Genomic DNA, 25,162 nt, shown 5'->3' on the forward strand with positions numbered 1-25,162 from the left:
CTAGCTATTCTGTAGAAATGCTTTGATTCCTATAGGTCAGGACCATAGGTATAAAATATCCGTAATAGAAAGCCAACCACATATCTACCAGATACAGGTGCTGGCCATTCAGTCCTAAAAACCTTTGAATGTCCTGCTCCTCTTCTCTCAAGCAAAACACATGTTGCAGTGGACATTTCCAACGCTCATGCTGATCGCTGTATTAATTGTCTTGTATCCATTTCTTTAGATGCAATCACAGACTTGCATGCCCTCTTGAGTCTTACCTCTCTATTAATAGGAAGTCTCCGTCTAAATTGAAATGTATTGTATTCTAGATCAGTGAAGGGGTCTAGTTGAAAGTGCCATTTAAAATAAAAATGCTGCTTTAGTCATGCAGTGTGAAAACTACCATTTATCTGACTCTCATGATACTATGAATGCCCCATCTTAACTATGACTGATATTTTGAATTAAGTCCTGTCCTTTTGTTGTCTAAACATGCTAGCAACTGCTGAACCAGTCAAAATCCAGCTGAACAAAATGAATAAACTCCCTCCATACCACAATGCCCTCGGCATCCTGAGACTGCAGCTATGTTGAAGCAAAAGGTTTCTGTACCCACTGTAAGAATCCGCAACACATCCATTCAGCCTACCAAATATTCGGGTAAAATACCTACTTAAGTGTACAAGACCTGCATGCTATAAATGTTGTTGTGTAGTAGAATTTCGCTGATGTGCAAAACTCAGCTACTTTTTTGTCACGCATTCCAGCTAAAGTGTCATAGTACACTGATGCCAATTTATGTTCTGCTTTATTCTCCATTCCTATATATATCCCAACAGCCAGTTCCCTTTTGGCTGTAGTTCCTTGGTGTCCCAATTAACATGGACAAGACTTCTCCAGCAGTAGAATCTTAAATGGGTGCTTCGGACTCCATGTCGCAAAGCAAGTCTGATTCATGTTGTCTACTCCAAGTATTTAATATCTGACCACAGTGAGGCTGTAAGTAAGCTATCCCGGTCTGGATACTATTTCCCAAGGACGCACTCTTTTGGGGATGGTGGGCTACTGTATGCAGTGGTGCTTGAAGTGCACAGTTAATTAAAACATTTGCACGAAGTACCAATGTTTAACAAGATGGACCCATGGCGCAGTTAAGCTTTGGCAAAGCCAACTGGTCTCTTTTTTTATGGGGAATGTTTAGTATTAATTTAGAGACGTTGGACGTGTTGTTCCAGCTTCCTTAGGAAATATCCCAGAACACATCAACATGTTACGGAATCTGGAAGAAGGGCCAATTTGCAGAAGAGACTGAATCAGTAAAGTTAAGCTGTACCGTCGAAGAAGAGTGTTTTGAACAGGAGTTAGGCGATGAAAAGTGGTGTTCAAGGGATGAACTAGCAAGATGTACAAAGTAAAATATAGCACAGTAGAGACTTTTTTTTAAAAAAGGGACTGTGTTTTTGTAGCATCTTTAAGAACGCGTAGGAGCATGCGTGTTTGCCTTGCAAACAAATAAGCAGGATTTTTTCATATTGCTAAGGTCAAATGGAAGCACAAACTGGACACCAACCACCACAGAAAGTCGTGTTCTGCTGGACGGTCCATGCACGCAAGGAAACGTAGTAAACAAGACAGAGCTTTGCAAAATAAAAATATTGGGCAGGCTGGTGGCCTGTGAAGCGTCCGTGAAGCAGGGGGCGGGAAGCCGAACCCTTTGATGTACCTCACGGCCGCCAAGCAGTTAGGGGGGAGGAGAAGTGAGGCCAGCGCGCACTGCGCACACTGGGGAAGCCGGTGAAAGCGTGGACAGGGTGTCCTCTTACTGCAGCCATACTACGTTCCAAACCCAGCGCAAGTATGAGCACACCGAGTATTACCACCGGTATCCCTACTCTGTCATCTATGCGGAGGCATTGTTTGTTGGTCCATGTTGACACAGCAGTGTGATGGCATCGGAACAGAGGCATGCATAACCAATGTGTGGATTGTATGTGTGCACCAAGAAGCGGATTTTGAAGAGCTGGGAAAAAACTGAACACGTTTTGTTGAGTATCTCACCAGCAAAACATTGCAGCGGGTTAGTCTGGTTTGGAAGCAGGGCAGGTTACATAGGTGTATAATTAACTGAAGGTTCTTGCCTGGTGTTCACGGCTACCATTTGGCTGTGAACGGCTTTCGTCTCTTACTTTACCCCAGTTTATCACCATTTGCTACAGATAAATATGGCAACTGTTCACTGAATGAAATGGATGAGAGCAAAGGGAGGGCAGACATTAAACACATGGTACTTTAAAAAAAAGAGGTTTATTTGGCTTGCCATAATTGTGAAACTGCTTGCATCTCTTGCAGGGCAATATAGGTAAAAACAGTATGAATACATATATATCTTCGTACAAAAGAGCATATTTACAATATATATATGTACATATACACATGCAGCAAAATGTTTTGCTTCTTTTAAACATTCATTCTTGTAAAGAAAGCAGGTTTTCCTCTAAAAATATCTGGACAGTTTGCTAAAAACAAAACAAGGAGGGAAGAATAGGGGAGAGTAAGGGTGAGGAGACGCACGGGGAGCAGCAGCCTTTGATGTGCCGGCCGGCCATGCAGTGAATAATTAGGGGAGGAGAAATGCCGGTCTGAGGCTGAGCGCACGCTGGGGGAAGCTTGAGATCTCTGTGGGAGGGAGGCTGGTGGCTTTGATGTGCACGCGCTTTTTGCCAATGCGCTTGCGCATTGAGCTTGCTTTTCACGGGCACATGGTTAAGATGGTTAAGCTCCAATATGTCTCGACATCTGCAATGCGCAAGCGCATTGACAGAGGTCGAGCCCTACAAACTTTACAAAAAGAGTGGCATAAAACAGTAATTGTAAAAGACAACTTGTTATAGAGCTATAGTGGTGTCCCAGAATGGGGTTGGCCATTGAGAGGAAAGCCCTGGAGTGCATTTTGTGTGAGAATGCGGATAAAAGCCAAATCACACTACAAACACCTTTGTGTCAGATTAGTGTTCCGGGAATCCCATGGGAGAAACTAGGGTTGGACATTACAGGTCCTAATTGGGAGGGAGATTTTCAGAAATATCTAGTGGCGGCGGTTGACCATTATTTCTAGTACAACAAGTATCAACAGAGGGAGGTAGAGTATGGAGATAGGATTCTCACTCCACGGGCACTGATATTTAAACAAGAAGAATCCTACTCAGGGTGTACACCTTAGGGAATGGGGGACACCCAGTGCTGTGTTTAATACCCCTCACACACCAACAGGCCCCTTGGTGTCATGCTTCATCATCGGGGTCTTCGCACCCCGCTAGAGGGATGCGGCGTGCTACGACCAGCGGCTGCGCGGGAGCACTAGAGTGGTTGACTATGTGTGGTGTGTGTTATGTGCTTGTGCTGGGGTATATGGGAGAATGTGAGTGAAGGGTGTGGTGAGGATTAAAAAGACACCTGGCCAGTAGGTTGTAAGAAAAATGTATTCGAAAGCTCTGGCTGGTGCTATTAAAATAAGTGCAAGGCGAGGTTAGTAGTCTTGATTATGGACTTTACCTCTGGTGTGCGTCAACATGTTTCGGAACTCAGTGTTCCTTCTTCAGGACGGGTGCACAACTTCCCAACCCTACTCACGTGTGTTTTTTAGTAAAAAAAGTTGTTTACTAAATTTTTAGAAAAAAGTGAAAATTATTTACAGTGAGAGACTAGGCTATAGTGTGCCTACAGCGGTTTGTCGGGATCATGCAGTTGCATGTCCTGAAAAAGAAAAGAAAAAAGTTTTTTAAGTTTGGTTACCACTCGGGAATGGCTCAAACAAGTGCAGTCACTTGGAGCCCCAAACGGTTGAATAAACCTGTAAAAGAAACACAGACACAAAAGGGGGATTTAGTCCTTTCCTCACTATTCTCAGTATGTTCAGTGGATTTTTGTTGTAAAGGAAGTTTCTTTCTTTTCTCATACTCACAAAGTCCGCCAAGGTAGGCCGGGAGGAAAGAGGCCTACCTTGGCGGACTTTGTGAGTATGAGAAAAGAAAGAAACTTCCTTTACAACAAAAATCCACTGAACATACTGAGAATAGTGAGGAAAGGACTAAATCCCCCTTTTTCTCAAACCTTTTACAGATTAGGAGTCCACCTACCTACCCTGGCTTTCTGGACATGCTCGTAAGGCAGAACATGACAGTCCAAATGAGTATGAGTTCAGAACTATTAGTAACAAAAAGTGTGTCTTTTATGTATCCTTTGTGTCTGTGTTTCTTTTACAGGTTTATTCAACCGTTTGGGGCTCCAAGTGACTGCACTTGTTTGAGCCATTCCCGAGTGGTAACCAAACTTAAAAAACTTTTTTCTTTTCTTTTTCAGGACATGCAACTGCATGATCCCGACAAACCGCTGTAGGCACACTATAGCCTAGTCTCTCACTGTAAATAATTTTCACTTTTTTCTAAAAATTTAGTAAACAACTTTTTTTACTAAAAAACACACGTGAGTAGGGTTGGGAAGTTGTGCACCCGTCCTGAAGAAGGAACACTGAGTTCCGAAACATGTTGACGCACACCAGAGGTAAAGTCCATAATCAAGACTACTAACCTCGCCTTGCACTTATTTTAATAGCACCAGCCAGAGCTTTCGAATAAATTTTTCTTACAACCTACTGGCCAGGTGTCTTTTTAATCCTCACCACACCCTTCACTCACATTCTCCCATATACCCCAGCACAAGCACATAACACACACCACACATAGTCAACCACTCTAGTGCTCCCGCGCAGCCGCTGGTCGTAGCACGCCGCATCCCTCTAGCGGGGTGCGAAGACCCCGATGATGAAGCATGACACCAAGGGGCCTGTTGGTGTGTGAGGGGTATTAAACACAGCACTGGGTGTCCCCCATTCCCTAAGGTGTACACCCTGAGTAGGATTCTTCTTGTTTAAATATCAGTGCCCGTGGAGTGAGAATCCTATCTCCATACTCTACCTCCCTCTGTTGATACTTGTTGTTCTAGGCAGCGCAGAGCTGCGGGAGTCCTTTTTACTCCGATTACACTGAGACACACACATAAAAGACACACACCGTATTCAATAGAAGCCAGCGGTCCAACTCCTATCTCGCAAATGGAGGACGAGCATGGCCTTACCTTTCCTGAGGATGAAATTGACAAAATCCTATCAGACTCTAACCTCTTCGAGGGTTTGAGCAACCAAGAAACTGGTCCAAACACCAACGACTGGAATGAACTGTTGAACTTGAGACGCAGCCAAATAAAAGCTGCCCTGCATGGCCTTTTCATGACCGAGTACCTGCGCAACAAAATGGCCCCACCAGGACTAATTGTGAAAAATGAGCCCTTTATTTTTCAGAACGACATGGTCTTTAAAAAAGAATGGTCGCTGATTTCCTGGCACTGCTCGAGAGACTGGTTGGTACTTATAGTAAAAACTGCTGCAAGGATAACACATGAACTGAAAATTGAAATCAATAAAATTGAGGTCCAACTCAACACATACATAAGTACAGATGAACTAAAAACCAGACTGGAGGAACTGAACCAGCAGATGACAGAATTCGAGTGCACTTTGAAACAAAGCAAAACAAACAAATTGGCAAAAGATGTAGCTAAATTCACTCCAGAGACCGCATATCCGTATACCAAAGCGGACTATGTCTCCAGGAATACTAACAGTGATGCTGATAGCGACGTCTCAGATAACAGCTCGTCAGGATCAAGCTCAAGTGGCAACAAAGGATCAAGACAAAGACGAGGGGGATGGAGACAACGCAGACAACAATTCCCAAAGCAAAGGGGATGGAGAGGTTACCAGCCTCAAAACCAGTATCCACAATATATGGGCCACCCTCAATTCAACCCCTACCAGTTTGGACCAACTCCAATGGCAATGAACTACCCACAGTGGAACCAAGAATACAATGAGGGTTTCTACGGCCAACAACAGGCTTTCGGAGGTCAACAGCAGCCTTTTTTAGGCACACGCCAAATATCCCGAGGGAGAAACCGGAAAGGCAACAACGTGGCATGGCAGGACCAGGAACAGCCCAACACACGAACAACCAGGAGCATGACCGGGTCCCTCCCCAACCAGCCATCGACAAGCAAGAGAGGAACCTAATAGTCAACTTAACACCGTTGAGTCTGACAACAACACAAGAGAGTGTGTTAAACAAGGGTTTGGGGTTCGTACCTACCCACAAACCGGACTTATTCAAACTGAACATGGAACTACAGGAGTTCTTTCGGAAACTGAAGCTCCAAGCCTTTTTCAAGGATAAACCACCACCGGAGGACAACACAGACACCGGTTTGAGGTTAAAATCAACGTTTAGCCCACCAGACTCAGCGATACCGGTGGAAATACTAACATTTGAAAAAGCAGTCATTACGGAGGTGAATCAGATGAATCACAATGACCGGAGCACTTTTCACAACACCAGCGGTGAAGAACATCGAGCCCTGAGGGAATTAACAAGTAACAACGAACTGATAATAAAACCAGCGGACAAAGGGGGAGCCATTGTCCTACAAACCCTTGAGACCTATGACACAGAATGCAAGCGTCTATTAGCTGACGAGCGCAATTACAGAATCCTCCAAGAAGACCCTACGGAGAGACTACGGATAAAGATCGGAGGTATGGTAGAGGAAGGTCTAACCCATAACTGGCTTAGTAAGAAAGAGGCAGACTTCCTACAACAACCATCACCGAAGATACCGTACTTTTACTGCATACCCAAAATTCACAAGAACATCAGCAATCCACCGGGGAGACCTATCGTCTCCGGGATAGGGTCGATTCTCGAACCACTATCTAAGTTTGCTGACGCATTCTTGCGCCCTCTGGTTCAATCCACCAGCACCTACCTCAAGGACACCAAAGCCGTATTACAACTCCTCGAAGACAAACAATTCGACCCGGCTAGACAGTTACTACTAAGCCTCGATGTAGAGAGCCTGTACACAAGCCTCCCGCATGACGAAACATTACAAATCATTGAAGAAGTACTTTTCAGCGAGAGATGGAAATATCAGACCCCACGCAATTTGGTCATGGAATGCATCTCCATAGCCTTACAAGAGAACTTTTTCCAATATGACCAAACGCTATACCTACAAACCCATGGGACAAGCATGGGCAGCACCTTTGCGCCGAGTCTGGCTGGCCTGTATGTACACCATCTTGAACATACAAAAATCCTTAACATCGACAATCCATACCATTCCCAGATCAACACATGGAAAAGGTACATTGACGATATCTTTATGATCTGGGATGGGAATATGGAGAGTGCCCAAGAGTTCGTAACATGGCTGAATGATCAAAATCGATTTCTAAAATTCACGAGCACAATATCAAACACCAGCATGGTATTCCTGGACCTGAACATATACAGCGAGGGAGGTAGATTGAAAAGTCGAACTCACTTCAAACCCACCTCGAGGAATTGCCTACTGAGATACGACAGTTTCCACCCCAGGCACCTAAGGGAGAACCTGCCCTATGGGCAGTTCTTACGCCTCAGACGGAACTGTACGGAACTGAACGAGTTCAACAACCAGGCAAAGGACCTCAAGAAGAAATTGATACAGAGGCAATACCCAGTGAAAACAATAAACAAGGCATTGAAGAGGGCAAAGAATAATCACAGGGAAGCACTCCTAGAAGACAACCCTAAGTCAAAGGAAGGAGAGAAAAGACCAATATGCGTCACAACATACTCGACCCTGTCAAATGAAGTGTCGAAAGTAATCGATAAACATTGGAGAATATTGAATTGTGGCCAGCTAAACTTTGAAAAACCGATGTATGCACACCGTAGAGGTTGAAATATCAAAGACATTTTGGTCCACACAAGACCTCGCCAAAACCCCACGGGCAGACAAACCAACATTGGAGTACAAGGACATTTCCCCTGTGGGGATTGCAGCAGCTGCCACCTCACACGCAAAAGCAAAGAAATACACTTCAGAAATGGCACTTCATGGGAGCAAAGACAATTCTCGAACTGCAACACAAAAAATGTTGTCTATATGATTACCTGCCCCTGTGGCCTTGAATATATAGGCATGACATCCCGACCAGTGAAAGTAAGAATTGGAGAACATAAAAGTAACGTGCGATGCAAAAAAACAACTACAAAAATGGCAACGCATTTTTTGGACAAACAACACTGTGTCAATGACTTGCACTGGACTGTAATTGAACGCCTGCCTTCTGAAAATGGCCTACTTCAAAAAGAACAGCGCTGGGTTTTCCGTTTGGGCACTCATCTGGACGGCCTGAATGATGACATTCCTTGGGGTCAATTATCCGGATAGAACAACGGAGAAGTAACAGAAATTGCCTACTGATTCCGCAAAATAATGGTAGCCGTGCTCACACCTCCCTTTGTCCGCCCCCCACTTTATCAAGTACAAGTGGTTCTTTTTAATAATACTCACAGGTCACATACTAGATGCTCAGATCATGAACCGTGCCAGATCTATGTAAACAGAGGAGTAGTGTACCTAAATCACACGCAACCCTTTACACATGCGCATAACAGTCAAAACCCATCAAGACAACCTGACATGCGCATGCGCGATAAGTAAGTGAGTCACTAACCCATTTTACATGCCCAGATCGACACACGTCACCCCCTCCAACAGGTCAATGATCATGATAGGCACAAAGACGGATGTTCCATATATGGTCTTAAAAATCACATCCGTTAATTAACGAATCATAGAGCGCCATAGGCCCCATATATACCACAAACCCTGCGCGCTAAACATTACCAGCGGAGTATAGCCGGGAGGAAAGAGGCCTACCTTGGCGGACTTTGTGAGTATGAGAAAAGAAAGAAACTTCCTTTACAACAAAAATCCACTGAACATACTGAGAATAGTGAGGAAAGGACTAAATCCCCCTTTTTCTCAAACCTTTTACAGATTAGGAGTCCACCTACCTACCCTGGCTTTCTGGACATGCTCGTAAGGCAGAACATGACAGTCCAAATGAGTATGAGTTCAGAACTATTAGTAACAAAAAGTGTGTCTTTTATGTATCCTTTGTGTCTGTGTTTCTTTTACAGGTTTATTCAACCGTTTGGGGCTCCAAGTGACTGCACTTGTTTGAGCCATTCCCGAGTGGTAACCAAACTTAAAAAACTTTTTTCTTTTCTTTTTCAGGACATGCAACTGCATGATCCCGACAAACCGCTGTAGGCACACTATAGCCTAGTCTCTCACTGTAAATAATTTTCACTTTTTTCTAAAAATTTAGTAAACAACTTTTTTTACTAAAAAACACACGTGAGTAGGGTTGGGAAGTTGTGCACCCGTCCTGAAGAAGGAACACTGAGTTCCGAAACATGTTGACGCACACCAGAGGTAAAGTCCATAATCAAGACTACTAACCTCGCCTTGCACTTATTTTAATAGCACCAGCCAGAGCTTTCGAATAAATTTTTCTTACAACCTACTGGCCAGGTGTCTTTTTAATCCTCACCACACCCTTCACTCACATTCTCCCATATACCCCAGCACAAGCACATAACACACACCACACATAGTCAACCACTCTAGTGCTCCCGCGCAGCCGCTGGTCGTAACACGCCGCATCCCTCTAGCGGGGTGCAAAGACCCCGATGATGAAGCATGACACCAAGGGGCCTGTTGGTGTGTGAGGGGTATTAAACACAGCACTGGGTGTCCCCCATTCCCTAAGGTGTACACCCTGAGTAGGATTCTTCTTGTTTAAATATACATTATTTCTAGTAACCAGAGGTGGAAGTAGTTGATCATGTGGATACTAATACTGTGATTAGATTTCTAGATCAAATATTTCTGAGGGAAGTATTGCCAGAGTATGTGACCACTGACAATGGAGTAAAATTTGTGGTTGCGGCATTCGAGAAGTTTTTGGGACGGAATGGGGTGAAGCATTGTACTACTGCACTTTACCACCTAGCTGGAAATGGGGCAGTGGAAAGGTTTAATAGAGGGATCAAGGGGGCAATACAGCTAGTTAAGATCAATGCTTTGGAGAGGGAGGTAAAATTGATTCAGACTTGGTGGGCATTCAGAATAGCGCTTTGTACTTCAACAGGACACAGTCCCTTTGACTTGATGAGAGGTAGAACTGCTTTTATGAAGGATAACATTGGGTGGATGCCAAGTACTAGAAGAGTGAATTGGAAGTGGTGAAGAGACGTATTGCCAAAGCTAAGCAGGTTTACAAGCAGTATTTTGATATGAAACATTGATGTAAACCGGTCAGTTTGCAGGTAGGAGACTTGATAAGAGTTAAGAGGACGGGTGTGTTAAGAAGTGGACGGAGCACATTTCAAGACCGCATAAGGTGGTTAAAATACTTTGAAATGCTGCGCTATTGAGCAATGGGAAAGTGTGACACTTGAGTGCATTGTCTGTCTGCAACAGGGGAGGAGTACAGTTCAGGGAAAGTGGAAGAAGTATTGGAGCGTGGTGGACAGATGATAGCAATGTGCCTAGGGAAACCAATGATGCAACGGATGTCAACCCAAGAGGAGAAGAGAGTGCAAGGGACACCACCACAGGTGGATAACAAATGGGAGCAGGAGGAGTTAAAACTTCCGAAAAGAGAACAGGAGAACTGGGAGTTAGGACGGGGAGGTTTGGTAGGATTGTAAGGAAACCAGATTGGTTGAGAGAATATGTAGATCATTAGAGTTTTATGACATTGCTACCCCCAGAGAGAGTTCATGTATATGCTATTGCTGGGCCTACTGATCCTGGACTTCAATCCAACATCGGCCAACCAAGACAACGGAGGCAGTTACAGGTTATGAAATTATAAACACGAATCATGGCTGCACCTTCTGTGCTGTTCTCCAGCTATGATCCGAGAAACCTGCGTAGAGGCCTCGGCAGTATGCTTTTCACAAGCGGAGGTCTCCACCCTTGCTTGCAACTGGAGATTTGGACCTTGATGAACTCGACCCACGAGACAAAAAAATCTTCCAGAACATCTCCAAGGAAGAAAGACAAGCACTGCGGGAACTGAGCAACAACACAAATATCGTAATAAAACCAGCAGACAAGGGGGGAGCCATCGTGATACAGAGCAAAGAACAATATGACAGGGAATGTACCAGACTGTTACAAGACCAACGCAATTACACGGTCCTTTGCAATGACCCCACCGAGAATATAACCATCAAGATCAAAACAATGGTGGAGGAAGCCTTGACCCACAACTGGATCACCAAAAAAGAAGGAGATTTCCTGTGTCAAAAAAAACTAAAAAAAAACCATACCTGTACACCTTACCGAAGATCCATAAAAATCTGCAGAACCCCCCGGGGCGACCGATCGTCTCAGGGATTGGGTCGGTACTAGAACCTGTATCTAGGTTTGCGGACGCCTTCCTCAGACCCATTGTCCAAAGAACATCTACCTATCTAAAGGATACGAAGGATGTGTTGAACCTACTTGAAGAATTGACATTTGACCCGAACACACAGCTTCTAATCAGCTGCGATGTAGAGAGCCTTTATACTAGCCTGCCCCACAACGAGACTCTTGCGATAATCGAAGATGTATTATTTGAAGACGATTGGGACTACCAAACCCCACGGAATGTGGTCACAGAATGTTGCTCTCTGGCATTGAAAGAGAATTTCTTCGAGCATAATGGCACCCTCTACCTCCAAAAACACGGGACCAGCATGGGGAGCACATTTGCTCCCAGCATAGCTGGTCTCTATGTGTACCAATTGGAGGTCACAAAGATATTGAACCACAGGAACCCTTTCAGACCAAACATCAGGGTTTGGAAAAGATACATCGATGATATCCTTATCATCTGGGATGGAGATGAAAGGACGGCAAAACCGTTCCTAACCTGGTTAAACTTCCAAGACGAATTTCTAAAATTCACCAGCGTCACCTCCAACAGCAACCTTGTATTTCTGGATTTAAACATCTTTCCAAAAAATGATAGACTGATGACAACTACCCATTTCAAGAGTACTTCTAGAAACTGTTTGCTCATGTATCAGAGCTTCCACCCGAAACATTTACGGGACTATCTACCATATGGCCAGTTCCTGCGTCTTCGCAGGAACTGTACAGAAATTGGCAATTTCAAACAACAGTCAAAAGACCTACGAAAGAAATTGGAAACCCGGAGGTACCCTAGCAGAATCATAGATCAGGCTTATAAGAGGGCAAGAAACAGTTGCAGAGAAAGCCTCCTTGAAGAAAAAACACCTAAGGAGGAAGAACATAGACCCATCTGTGTCACCACTTATAATACAAGCTCAGATCAGGTAACCAAAATCATCACAAAAAATTGGAAGATTCTAAACAGTGGTGGTCTATATATACCAAAACCTATTTTTTCCCACAAGAAAGCGCAAAGTGTCAAAGATATTCTGGTGCATACCAGACCAAAGACAGAAAGAATCAGCTTACCAAAAAATCCCAATTTTGTACAAGGACACTATCCATGTGGAGGTTGCAAGGTGTGTTGCCTAACCAAAAAGAGCAAGACACTTACTTTCAATAATGGATCGAAATGGGAACAGAGAGGCTTCAGTAACTGCAACAGTCTTAATGTTGTGTATTTGATCACCTGCCCCTGCAAACTTGAATATGTCGGTATGACTAGCAGGGCTGTGAAGATCAGAATAGGCGAACACAAGAGTACCATAAAATGCAAAAAAAAACAGCACAAAACTAACCAACCATTTTTTAGAGAAGGGCCACAGACCTGAGGACATCTCTTGGACTGTCATAGAGCAGGTGAACAATGAGAATTACCTTCTCGAAGAAGAATAAAGGTGGGTTTTCTGAATTAAATCCAACAAGAATGGTCTGAACGATGAAATACCATGGGGCCAACTATGATCAATGTCACAATCATCCCCCTGTAAGTCTGATAATCGGAGTCCTTAGTGACTACACTTGCCTGTGCCTAAAGTCCTCCCTGCTCCATACTCATGTGTAACACTAAGCACCACATCCACTAATGTTTGCTCTGCCACCCGCAACTGCCCAAAATGTGATTTTATTTTATTTAGCCCTTTGACTCAGTAAACTATTTTTATTCATATTCCCATTCCGATATTACACATCACGCAACTTGCGAGGCCACCAGCCGGCATGAACATACCAGCAACAATCACTTTACAGGTTTGCTAATACAAGAGAAGAAAGACTTCCGGGAACCAAGCTCCCGTTCGCACGTTGTTCCATTGAAGGCGGCCATCTTGGGTTAGCGGTTCAGCTTCTCGTTGACACGAGACACACCGGATGACAACACGATCTGTTTGTTTTAAATAACCGCGAACAGCGAGATGGCAGTAACCCACAGAGCGGCACAAGGGTAGGAATGAGGCATTGAACTCGGGCGGTATATGTAAGTAATAGACTCTGACCACGAGTCTCTAACAATTTTGGTCTTGGTGGTTACAGATCGATCACGTAGAGATCGGGGATTTACGAAAGGGTGCGGTTTTCTTTTACAGACCACCAAAAGAAAAACCCTTTGTCTGCCGACATATGGGGCATGAATCTTGTGTCTAATGAGTATGTATTAACATCCTTACTTTGGCCAGGGATAGATTTACGCAGAAACAAAGATGTACATATATTTTTTAACTGAGTGTATTCGGTCTCCTCGGACCCTCCCCCTTTTAATGATGCTCTCTGTTTGCATTGAGTGACGTGTGTGTGTGCATTTGGAGTTGACATAGTCTTCATACCTATGGAGCTAACGACCTGATGAATCAGGGGAGTGATATCTTTCCATCCCCTCACATATGAAGCCTGTAGTGCGTGCTTCCTATGTGTAATTTTGCCAACAATTAGTAATTTTGCCAAAGAATAGTTTTTTCTGGATACTAAATCATGGACATAAGTATCCGAAACACGCAGTGATTTATTGTGTTTTGTTTCTTTTTCCACTTTCCTTTACAGAGACCGCAATAGGTGAATATTTTTGACGAAATTAAGAGAAAACTATTAAGTTTCTCCACGGGGCCAGCTCATGCCCCATAGTCCAAACTAGCAGCCTATTTTTGCTGCCAGTTTGTAGGACAATAGGCTGACCAATTTACAACCGAGCATTTCCAGTAGGGACCACCATATGGTCCTGATGAGTAGGCAGTAGGGGACTGTCTACGAAACATGTTGACCAGGTAGCCAGCTAATTGCTCTACCACAAAACCCCCTTCTTAATATTCCCAGCTATAGAAGCGAATAAATAATTTTTTTCTACTAGCCAGGGAATTTTTAACCTTTTTCATTTTTTTCACTTTCACTAGTTAGGTCCCTACACTTCACTGACACTTTTGCACCAACACATAGCCTTTGTCACGAATATCCAGTGCTCCCGCGTAGTCCGCTGGTCGCAGCACGCCCCGCCCCATAGAGGGACGGGAAGACCCCCATGATCAAGCATGACACTATTGGATTTTTTTAGTGTGTGAGGGGTATTTTAAAAAGCACATAAATGCTCTCATCTTTCCACTGTATAAGAGAGAGCTGCACCATGAAATAAACAAAAATAAAAATAAAACCACTACACGTTGATAGAATCTCTTTGTTTATACAAGATTTTTTAGGAGGGTGATTCTATCACTGCCTCTACACTTCCCCTTTTGTTTTGGATTTGTAAAAATACTCAGCAATGCATTACACCCTCGGCCTGAACCTTTGCAACGTCCTTATAAAGTCTGAAAATTGATATCGGACTACTAAACAAAGAAAGCAGGAGACAAATAACTTCCCCCACGGCACTGGATTTTCCAGTAAACCCAAAGAGTTGGAGAAACATCTTGATTTCATGCGGTTACTGGTGCACCTTTCATCGCCAAAGGCAGGCCCTCCGCAGGAATTCAGAGCAACCTTATTAGAACTACGATTATCATGAGCATCCAATAACATTACAGAAGGTCAGATCTTTTTCTTTTTTTTAGGCATGGGGAGATTAAGTGATTTGCTTCGAATCACAGGATCCTGAACTGTTCCCCAGCCCCAAAGTCTGCAGCTCTGGTAGTTAGGACGAATATAGTGAAGTTGGAACGTGCTGTGATAAAGTTGGACTTTGTAAATCGCAATACATTTTAATGCTCAAAAAGGCGAATAAGATTGAGACAGCTGATAAACAGGTCTCTTGTCACATATGTAAACATGAGCCATGTTTGCGGAGTGGGAGCAGATTTGTGCAGTTCACATACATTTGACGTTTTAGGAAGAAGTGACCAACGTGACACTTGGATACCCTGCATGTACCAGTGATTTTGTTGCACTCGTATTCTCTGATATGGATACAGTGAACAGACAGTTGTAGTCATGGAGAGATTAGTTGTAAATTCGTACATTTGTTGATGTGGGCAACAGGGTTTTTTGTAAGACAGTGAATTGTGCTTTTGGTAGGCTTTGGTGATCTCACATTTACTGAAAAAAAGAGTGTCAAACTCTATATGGTTGCTCGTCCCAGTGCCTGGATGGTTCTGTGTGTTGCGAGAAAATTAGATTGGGAAAAGCAAGCTGTGACAGGAGATGTTTTCAATGACCAGTGAGGTTTTTTGAAAAAAGAATTTTGGATTTAGCAAAGCTAAAGAAAGATTGGCACAAGTCTGGCGCTGCTCTTCTAGATCCCGGATTGCAAGAAAGTGGTACATACATCAAGCATTCATGGGGAAGGGGTCGTATTGGAGGAAATTGGGATAGGGGCAATGTAGATGAGAGGTTCCTTGTATTATTTTGACGACTTCAATTGTATTTTTGTGGTTTTGTGGAGTCCCTATTAAACAACTACATTCAAAGGTTCACTGAACTGTCTTTATAAACTATACTGCACAATTTAAAATTAACTTTCACCATTATCAATTTAGTTCTGAGCCAATTCTTTTCAGAGAAAGTAGTTTCTCATTTAAAAGCTTACTCTCTGAATTTACATCAGTTGTTGTCTTTGAATTCCCAAAGAACAATTTATCAGCTTCAGTTCCAGCATTACTGTAGCTCATGTTCCTGGGATACAGGATTTGTTGAGGGCTGGAAACTAGTTAGCTAAATAAGTTTGAGGGCGGGGCAATGCCTTTTGAAATCATCAGGATATTTCTTTGGCAGCAAGTTGGCAGAGGTCATGGTCTGGGAAATGTAGTTAGGAAAGTAAAAAGTGAGGGTTTGGGACTACCTTAATTTGATTATTCCATGCTTTGGCATAGGATGGGGAGAGGATGGTGAAGAACTAGGTCGTCCATTACAAAGATGCAGTGTGAGAGGCTCAAGACATAAAATGTTGACTTGGTTGCCAAGCTGAGGTGCAGCATGAAGAACAGGTCAACATCAAATCTCAGTGCATGGTTAATGAGTTGAAGACTAAGGGCAAGCAACAACATGAAAGGTTGCAAGGCATCACTGGTTGACAGGCTACAAGGCACATCCTCCTTCTTCGAAGCATACAAACACTGGCAAATAGCACATCCCAGCCTATGGAATAGAGGAGGCAATCTGCAACCCTTTCACGAACATGCTTTCATGATTAAATGGAAACATAACTGGGTGTGATCAACATACATATCTGATTGCATCCGGATTACAACTCCTGGTATTTGTACTTTCTCACAACCAGGCTCAAAATCTCTTTTTCTCTGAGAAGAGCTCTACATTCTTTTGATCTGGGACAAGCATGGCCTGATCATTAAGCCTATGGAGGTTAAATGCCACATTCTGTATTCTAACTGTGATCACCTCTTGAACGTACAGTGTGTCGTAATCTAAACGTACTCCAAAAAAATCAGGCAAGGAGCAGTAGACCAAAGCTACCAGAAGGGTTACTGGGTCAAGGCATTTATCCTTCTTCAGCATAATAATTCCACTGAAGTCATGGAACAACGACCTTTTGATGATTCTCAAGAAAGTCTCAAAGAAAATCTGTGTAGGGTAGGCTTTTATTCTATTCTACTCATGTGGTCTGAACACAGACGGAGAGGGATTCTCAATGACGTGCTACAGTGCTTACTGGTAGATTCTTCTGATGGAACTTGTGCAGAAGGAGTGGGAGCTTGGAGAAATCTGCTTACAAATAGACGGAGCTCTTAGGACTAGGACACTGGCCCATAAACATGTGCACGCGCTTTAGAGAACTCATCTGACAAGTCTCTAGAGAGCCTACCATGTCTGATAGCAACTCACATGAGAACTTTCTGACACTTGCATCAGCCCTCGCAAAACAAGTTTAAAAAAGGATCAATTTTCAGATCAGGGGTGCAAATATGAACTGTACCAGAAGCAATACGCTCTAGCCATTACTAATTTGAAACACTTTCTCTCTCATCCACCTATGTACCTACTGTTCTAAAGTGGTAGAGTGTAACGTAAATGAACTCTCAGGCATCAGTCTAGAAGCATGGCTGGAATCAAAGGGTGAATGAGAGGGTGAGCATTAATCCCCTCACAGATATGTGCCTCCCCCACGTATCTCAGAATGGGCTCTTTACAGGAAGTATGTGGTAGGAAGTGCAGAGGTGGGAATTCGGTTACAAGTTTTCTATGCATGTATCTATGTTTTGAATGGGCAGGGAACCAGAAATGAAAAAGCAGCCTTACTTTAGTGTCAAGTAGCGGTTACTTCTGACCAACACAAACAGGTAGTAGCAGTCGACTTAGAAGTGATCAGCTAATCAAATAATGTTCTATGTTCACTACAAACAATGTGAATCTACTAAAGAAAATAGACATCACCATCATTCTCATCAGACACAAGGCAGGGAGAGCTTCAGCCAGTCTGCTCGACATCAGATCTTAGTCATATCTCCCACTGAAGCCAGGGACACACTGGGTGAAGAGAGCACTCTGTAAATACTGAACTTAACTATGCCCCGCCTGCTACCAATGGAAAAACTTGTAGTCAAGGTAGTGTAAACCAGAATCGAATTACCTCCCCTGCCTAACGAGTATGGATTTGCCAGAGATATTAAAACTATTTTCCTTCCGAGGACCAAGGTAAACATAGAGCTTTGGAGCGAGGATTTATACACACTTTTTGTCGTTGCAATATTTGATGCTAGTAAGGCTAAAAGTCATATTCTCTCAAGGAAGACCAGGGCTCGTTGTCCATGTTCAATATTTTAGATTACCAGACCTGTTTTTTTATTTAAAGCATGCCAAAGAAACGTATGCCTGTGGATGACAGAAGGAAGTGTGCACATACCTGTAAAAATCACTCTCCGGGTCACTGTGGCGCAGCTGGAACGGCAACTTCGGGATCTTTGAATCCAAGGGACGCAGGTCATCAGGCAGTAACGGGGTAACTGGGCGGGGCGGCAGTGGCTCGCTCTCTTCTACTTTGATGCCTTCTGTGGGTTGCGGGTTCGGCGCCTGGCCTGCGGCTATCAGACCGCGCAGGCGCCGGTTGTGTTGGATCAACTGGATGGTGTGAATGGTCAAGCTGCAGGGCTCCGAGGGGATGTCCAGCATGGTGGCATGCCGAGGCTTGTTGGCGGAGGGCTGGTGTAATGGAGGGTCTTGCACTTCCACAGTCCTGAACTCACGCTGCAGCAGATCAAAGGAGCTTCGGCTAGCCTGGCTGGAGGAAGCTGGTATTTCACCCCAGTATTTCATCATCGTGCCTCTGGTGTTAAAGCATCACATAGGGACCGTGTGAAATGATGAACTATGTGGCCATGTCAGTACCGTTGATACAAAAATACATTTAAGATCTTTCAAATAGAGCATATAATGTGTAGGCTCGAGATGTCCAGATGAGAACTTCACCAGGATTCAAGGCCCTCGATTGAACGGTCCTGATTTTAGGCACTGCACAAGCTCGCCAATTTGAATTAAGAAGATACCCGTGTACCACAAAAAACATGCCTGCCAGAGAGAAAGAAAAGCAGAATATTTAGTGTTTATTCACATAATTATAAACTCATAATGTCTCAAAAGCTAAATGATTTAATGAGGCTGCAGAATCGCAGCCCTACTAAATATGTAACTAGCAAAATGAAGGGGCATATTACCAACAAGTAGCGATATTTATCGCTAAATAGGCTTAGTGACGATTTTTTTTTTTATCGCTGAGCATCGCCGGAATTTATCGCTGAGATAACGTGCTATTAGCAACGTTTATCTTCAAAGCGATATATTTTTCGGCGATTGCAGCGAAATGCGTGAATATCGCTGAGAATACAGCGATATTCACGCATTAGCAACGAAATGCTCTTAGCCATGTTATCCACCTCCAATTGGATAACATGGCTAAGAACTGGTCTGGGCAGGTGTTAGTATTTGGAGATATTCGCTCTTAGCGCAAATATTTCCATCGCTACGCCTGCCTTGCTAATAGGCGATAGCGATGTTAGCGACTGTTTTCAGTCGCTAACAGTTTGGGTACGCCCACTTTGCATGTCATTAGCGATAAATATCGCTAACATGCAAAGTGGACCCCAAGCGACAGCTTGCTAATAGGGCGATAGAATTATCGCCGCTTAGCGGCCGAAAACGGCCGCAAAAGCGGCGAAAATTCCCTATCGCCACCCTTGATAATATGCCCTGAAATTTCTCTCTGAAACCAGTTCACCTAATTTAACAAGTAACGACCACACAGCCTAGGCAGAGACTAGCGTAATGACAGGCAGTGAATGAAGAATCCAAAATGCACACTTGAACCATGAACTATTCTGCAAATAAGTATGAACTTTCCCCAGTGCACCATCACCTCTCAGACTTCTGCAATTGCTAGGAAAATAAATGTCCCATCCAATTAATAGTTCCTGATTCCATTACTGAATGAAGCAGCACTGAAGTCTCACTTCTTAGAAATTGAAAACTCGATCTGTCGATGTACCAGCCAATGTCATATCACCACCCTGACCGATGACCCCCCAAACTGTAAATATAAAATATTTGCTAATACAATGGAGCTTAGGTTTGTGTCTTAGTTACACTTGTCACCATAAAGTGATTCTTTAATTTCTGTGTACCTCAAATCTAAATCATCATAAATGATCCACATTTTTTATGTATAATCACCAACATATGCACCAGCCCTTGTGCGTGTATGTGTTACCAAGTACAGCGTTTGTTTGAATGAGTCTCAAAGGTAAATAAATACGGCCTCACAAGCTACACTTCCCTGTAAATATGAACTACAGTTCCCCTCAGAATCTACGAGCTTCTATTATGATGTTATGTCCTCTGCGTAAAAGGGGATGGAAAGAATACTTGCAAATAGTCTCAGTCATTGGCAATCGGTCAAGGTAGCATTCCAATCAATAGTTTTTCACTTTTTTATTTATTTATTTTGAAAGTTTTATATAGCGTGAACAAGATCTTTGCAGATATCAGAGCGCTTTACAAAGCCGGGAATACCAACAAGAGAGTGAATACCAGGTCATTAGGTATGGCGAAATTAAACGTAATAAGTGAGATGGGTAGGTACGTGAGGGAGCAAAGTAGAACAGGTACATCAATAATGCAAATATTACAGATAAATGTGTGCATAGATAGTCAGGTAAGTCAATAATACAGGTGAAACACATAGTCGTAGAGTTCGAGCAGAATAATACAGATCGGTGTAGAGTCTTTACAGATCCATGTTAATAGGTCAAGTGTATTTGGCCATGAGAATAGCTTTTACTTCTTTCTTAAAAAGTGTGATGGAGGAGATGAGCCTGGTTTCAGGAGGGAGTGAGTTCCAGATCCTGGGTGCCATTCCTGAGAAAGAGCGTTTATAAGTTTTTTCCTTCCGGAATCTTCGAGGTTTTAGCAGAAGATTGTTTGTGTCTCTAGTGTTTCTAGAGCCGCCAGAGATTGACAGCTTCTGAGTGAGGTATCCGGGAGAGCTCAGGTGTACAGCCCTGTGTGTCATGCAGGCGATTTTCAGATGTATTCTGGCTTCAAAAGGCAGCCAGTTCAAGGATTTCAAGTCAGGGGAGATATGCGAGTGTTTTTTTGACCCAGTGATGAGTCTCGCTGCAGCGTTTAGAGAAGCTCTTAGGGGTGCAGTAGTGGTTAACGGGAGACCGCAGAGGGCGATGCTGCCGTATTCAATTCGCGTGATTACTAGTGCTTGTACTGCAGTTTGGAAGTCTTTGGCTGGTAGGAAGGGTTTAAGTTTCCTCAGGGTATTGATTTGGAAGTTCGCTCCCTTAGTAGCCTTGCTGATATGATGCTGCATGTTGAGATTGGAGTCGAGAGTTATGCCTAGGGATTTTGCTGAATCCACTATGGTGGGTTGCACATTGAGTGCAGTTAGCTGTTTAAGCCAGGTTTGAGTGGTAGAGATCTTCGCGGGAGGTGAGATCTGAAGGAATTGTGTTTTCAGAGCATTGAGTTTGAGATGATTATCAGCAAGCCAGGATTGGGTGCTTCTGATCGTTGAGTTCAGGAGTAAAATGTAATTGGGGGATTGTAATTTGAGATATAATTGGGTGTCATCTGCGTACATGTGAAAAAGTACATTGGATGCTTGTAGCAAGGTGGTGAGAGGTTCCATAACTAGGTTGAACAAAGTTGGTGATAGGGAGGATCCTTGGGGGACGCCTAACGAAACAGGTATTGGCGAGGACATCAGGTTGTTACTCTTGAATTTCTGCGACCTGTTGTGTAAAAAGGAGGTGAACCACTTGAGATCAGTCCCAGATAGACCCATTCTTGTGTTCAAAAGATCGAGTAAGTTCTCATGTTTAACAATGTCGAATGCTGAAGAGAGATCAAGAAGGATGAGGAGGCAGGTATCATTTTGATCTAGGATTTGAAGGGCGGCGTCAATTATGTGAGTCATAGCAGTTTCAGTACTGTGTCCTGCTCGGAAACCTGATTGATGAGGGTTGAGGAGATCAAACTGATCAATGTGTTTAGTCAGTTGTAGTTGTGCGCATTTTTTCAATAGTTTGGCGAGAGTGGGAATATTGGTAATGGGACGGTAGTTGTTTAGGTCGGATGGGTCGGCGGTGGGTTTCTTTAGCAAAGGTGTGACTTGTCCAACTTCGAGGGAGTCAGGGATGGTTCCTTCTTGGAGCGAGCTGTTGATAATTTTAGTCCAGAGTGGAAGGAGCAATGGGATGAAATCTTTGACAGCGTTAGCAGGGAGGGGATCCGTGAGGTGATTGGAAGGTTTCAAGGTGCTGAGCAGTTTGCCTATTTCTTCTTCGGAGTAGGTTTCAAAGGATGACCATGTTGCATTGTTTTTAGGTTCGGTGGGTGTTATGCAGTTGGGTGTGGTGTAGAGGCTTGTGTCAGTGCGGAGATCACTCTTTATGTTGTCAGTTTTTTGGGTGAAGAAAGCGGCAAAGTCTTCACAGGAGGGTGCTTCACACAAGGTACTGAGAGGTTGGGGTTGTTCCTTGGCTTGTGTTCTGATTAGCTCAAACAGTTTTCTTGGACGGTTTTTTGCTTGGTCGAGCTGGAGGCTGAAGAAGTTTGCTTTTGAGCGCTTTATTTTCCTGAAGTAGGCGTTTCTCTTTTTCTTCAGGGTTTTCAGGTGCAGTGCAGAGGGAGCTGTTCTCCAGGTGCGCTCTGCCATTCGCATGGCTCGTCTATCTTCATTGAGACTCCCGTCGTACCATGGATTGGAGATTTTAGCGGAGACTCTTTTTAGCTGCATGGGAGCAGCCTCATTAATTATTGAGGTCATGGCATTGAGATAGTGGTCAGTCAAGGATTGGACGTCTGTAGCGCCCGTAGGAGGGAGCAGAAGGTCGCAGCTGTTCGGGGGTAGGGAGTATGGATTTAGTTTTTTCAGGTCTCTTTTCCAGACTTTAGGTCTGGAGGATTGAACCGTGTTGAGTTTGACTTTTTCACTGATGTGGAATGTGACAATATGATGGTCTGACCAGTCACAGGGTTGGATAGACTCAAGTTGAATAGCGTCCTCTTTGGCGATGATAAGGTCGAGGATAGAACCTTTCTCGTGGGTCGGGCTGTTGCATAATTGTGTGAGGTTCAGGGCATTGAGGAAGCTTTTAAGACTATTTACCACTGCATCATTGTGATCGTTCCAGTGGAGGTTGAAGTCACCAAGGTATATTTGGGTGAGCTGTCGTCCGGCGTTGGTTGAAATCATGTCCATGATTTGTTGGGCGAAGGTGAGGTTGTCTCTGGGTGGGTGGTAAATGCTGTGAAGAGAGCATATCGGTTTGCCATCACTAATAATATCTAGGCAGATGTATTCGTAGGAGGTAGGGGAGGGTAGGGAAGGTGCGGAGACTTTCAGAACAGAAAGGCTGTTCCTGTATATGCATGCGATTCCACCACCTATCTTGCCAGACCTGTCAAGCCTAATGATGTGGTAGTTGGGGGGAACCAGAATGTCCATTACAGGTGTAGAAGATTCGGTTAGCCAGGTTTCAGTCAAGATGATTAGGTCAAGGTCCAATGTTAGGATGAGATCAGCGATGGCGGAGGAGTGTCTAGAAACCGATCTGCAGTTTAGGAGAGTGCATTTGAGACGGGGTGTGTCAGGGGAGGTAGAGGGTACTAGAGAGAGGGGGACTTTTCTAAGATTATTCGGGACGGAGATTCTGTTGTTTAGTGTGGAGGGTCTACGGGGATTTGAGTGTATCGTGGGAATGGGGAGGTACGAGGCGGTTGTGAGGTTTAGGGGAGCTGGGTCGTAGGAGCGGAGGAGGGTGAGAGTGTCGAGATCCGAAAGAGGGTTGCATGTAGGACGGGGCGGTTGTTGCGATTGTGGGCAGGGATCGCGGTCCAGTGCGGGCGGCGGGTGCGGTTGTTGCGATTGTGGGCATGGATCGCGGTCCTGTGTGAGGGATGTAGCTTGGGAGCGTCATCAGGACGGGTGGAGAACAAGTTGAGAGGGGGGGTGGTGGTGAGTGAGGTGAGTCTAGGGGGTGTGATGAGTAGCTCTTTGATGTTGTGAACGTCTTCTTTCAGTTGGAGGAGGGAGGACATAATCTTGTCCAGCGTGGAATAAGTGTTAGTGCCTGGGGTGGAAGTCATGGGCGAGTGGCTGACCTGGGAATTATCGTGCGGGTGGGGGGGTGGGTTGGTGTTCATGCAGGGCTCTGTGGTGTCGGCGTACGGGTTGGTGTTAGGGAGGAGAGAGGGTATGGGAGCGATGGGAGGTGATGAAGTACGGAGGAGGTTGGTGGCGTAGAGGAGGGAATTAGTGGTAGGCGGAGAGAGCGGGGTGGAAGTGGAGTGTATGATGGTGGTGACGGGGGAGCCTGAAGGGTAGTGAGGGCTGAGAGTGGGGGGGGAAATGGGGTTGGGGATGGTCCTGTCGTGGGGAGGGGGAGTTATAATAATAGATGTGGTGTGCTCTGCGTGGTTAGTTAGCGGATGGTAGTGGGGACAGAGAGGGGGGGAACAAAGGGTGGGATTTGTCGTTATGCGTGTCGTTCTGGTGCTGATCTAAGTTAGAGGGGTTGTGGGTGGAAGTTGTGATGTCAGGGGAGAGAGGAATGGGAGTGGTATGTGTGGGGGTCCAAGAGTTGGTGTTAGAGGGGCGGCTAGTGTATGAGGGGGAGAGATTTGTGACTGTGATTGAGGAATGTGGGGTGGTAACAGCAGGTGGGTGATTGACTAGGGTGCTGGGGGTAGAGGTGAGGTGCGTGTCGTTCTGATGCTGAGCTAGGTTAGAGGGGTTGTGTGTGGGGGCTGTGACGTCATGTGTGATAATGCTGGAGGAGTTATGGGTGGAGGTCCGAAGCTTGGAAAGGTGCTCTTTGAACTTGGGGAACAGGTTGTCTAATAGTTCCAGGTTCTTGTCTGTGGATTGAATTAGGACAATCCCGTTATTGTAGATAGTAATGGTGGTTCTGCCAGGGAAGAGTTGGGATGGTGTGATGGAGAGAGTTAGGCCATGAGCGGTTTTCCTGGTGGTGGAGACGGTGAGTAGGGTGAGGAACGCTTTTCTCCATTGAGCTCTGCGTGAGGTGTGGAAGATGATATCAATGTTCAGGGCTCCATTGACCGGTGAGAAGTAGGTGTCGGCAAAGGGGGTTTCAGGGTGGGACCTCAGGAAGTTGTGTTTAAAGCGTTTAGCCGCTTTTTTGGTGAGAGTGGATGGGTAGTTGATTCTATATGTGTGTTTGCCGATGAGATCCATGTTGGGATGGCTGTATAGGTGGGTATGGGAGGAAGAACGCTAAAAAATACACATGTGCAAAAAACAACTGTCAGCCGTAGGTTACATGGCACAAAAGTGACACTAGTGAGTGGCCGAAAA

General features: G+C 44.5%; 1 protein-coding gene across 2 annotated transcripts in view; it reads right to left on the bottom strand.

Annotated features, from left to right (window-relative positions):
• SUPT7L (SPT7 like, STAGA complex subunit gamma) overlaps nucleotides 1-25,162 on the bottom strand; it is a 117,253-nt gene that overhangs the window by 56,557 nt on the left and 35,534 nt on the right. For both annotated transcript variants that reach the window (XM_086926090.1, XM_086926089.1), the window contains exon 2: nucleotides 18,185-18,846. In XM_086926090.1, coding sequence (XP_086782216.1) covers nucleotides 18,185-18,597 — 413 coding nt within the window. In that variant the 5' untranslated portion in view covers nucleotides 18,598-18,846. The remainder of the gene's footprint in view (nucleotides 1-18,184; nucleotides 18,847-25,162) is intronic.

This window comes from Lissotriton vulgaris, chromosome 6 (assembly GCF_964263255.1).
Source record: "Lissotriton vulgaris chromosome 6, aLisVul1.2, whole genome shotgun sequence".
NCBI classification, from domain to species: domain Eukaryota; kingdom Metazoa; phylum Chordata; class Amphibia; order Caudata; family Salamandridae; genus Lissotriton; species Lissotriton vulgaris.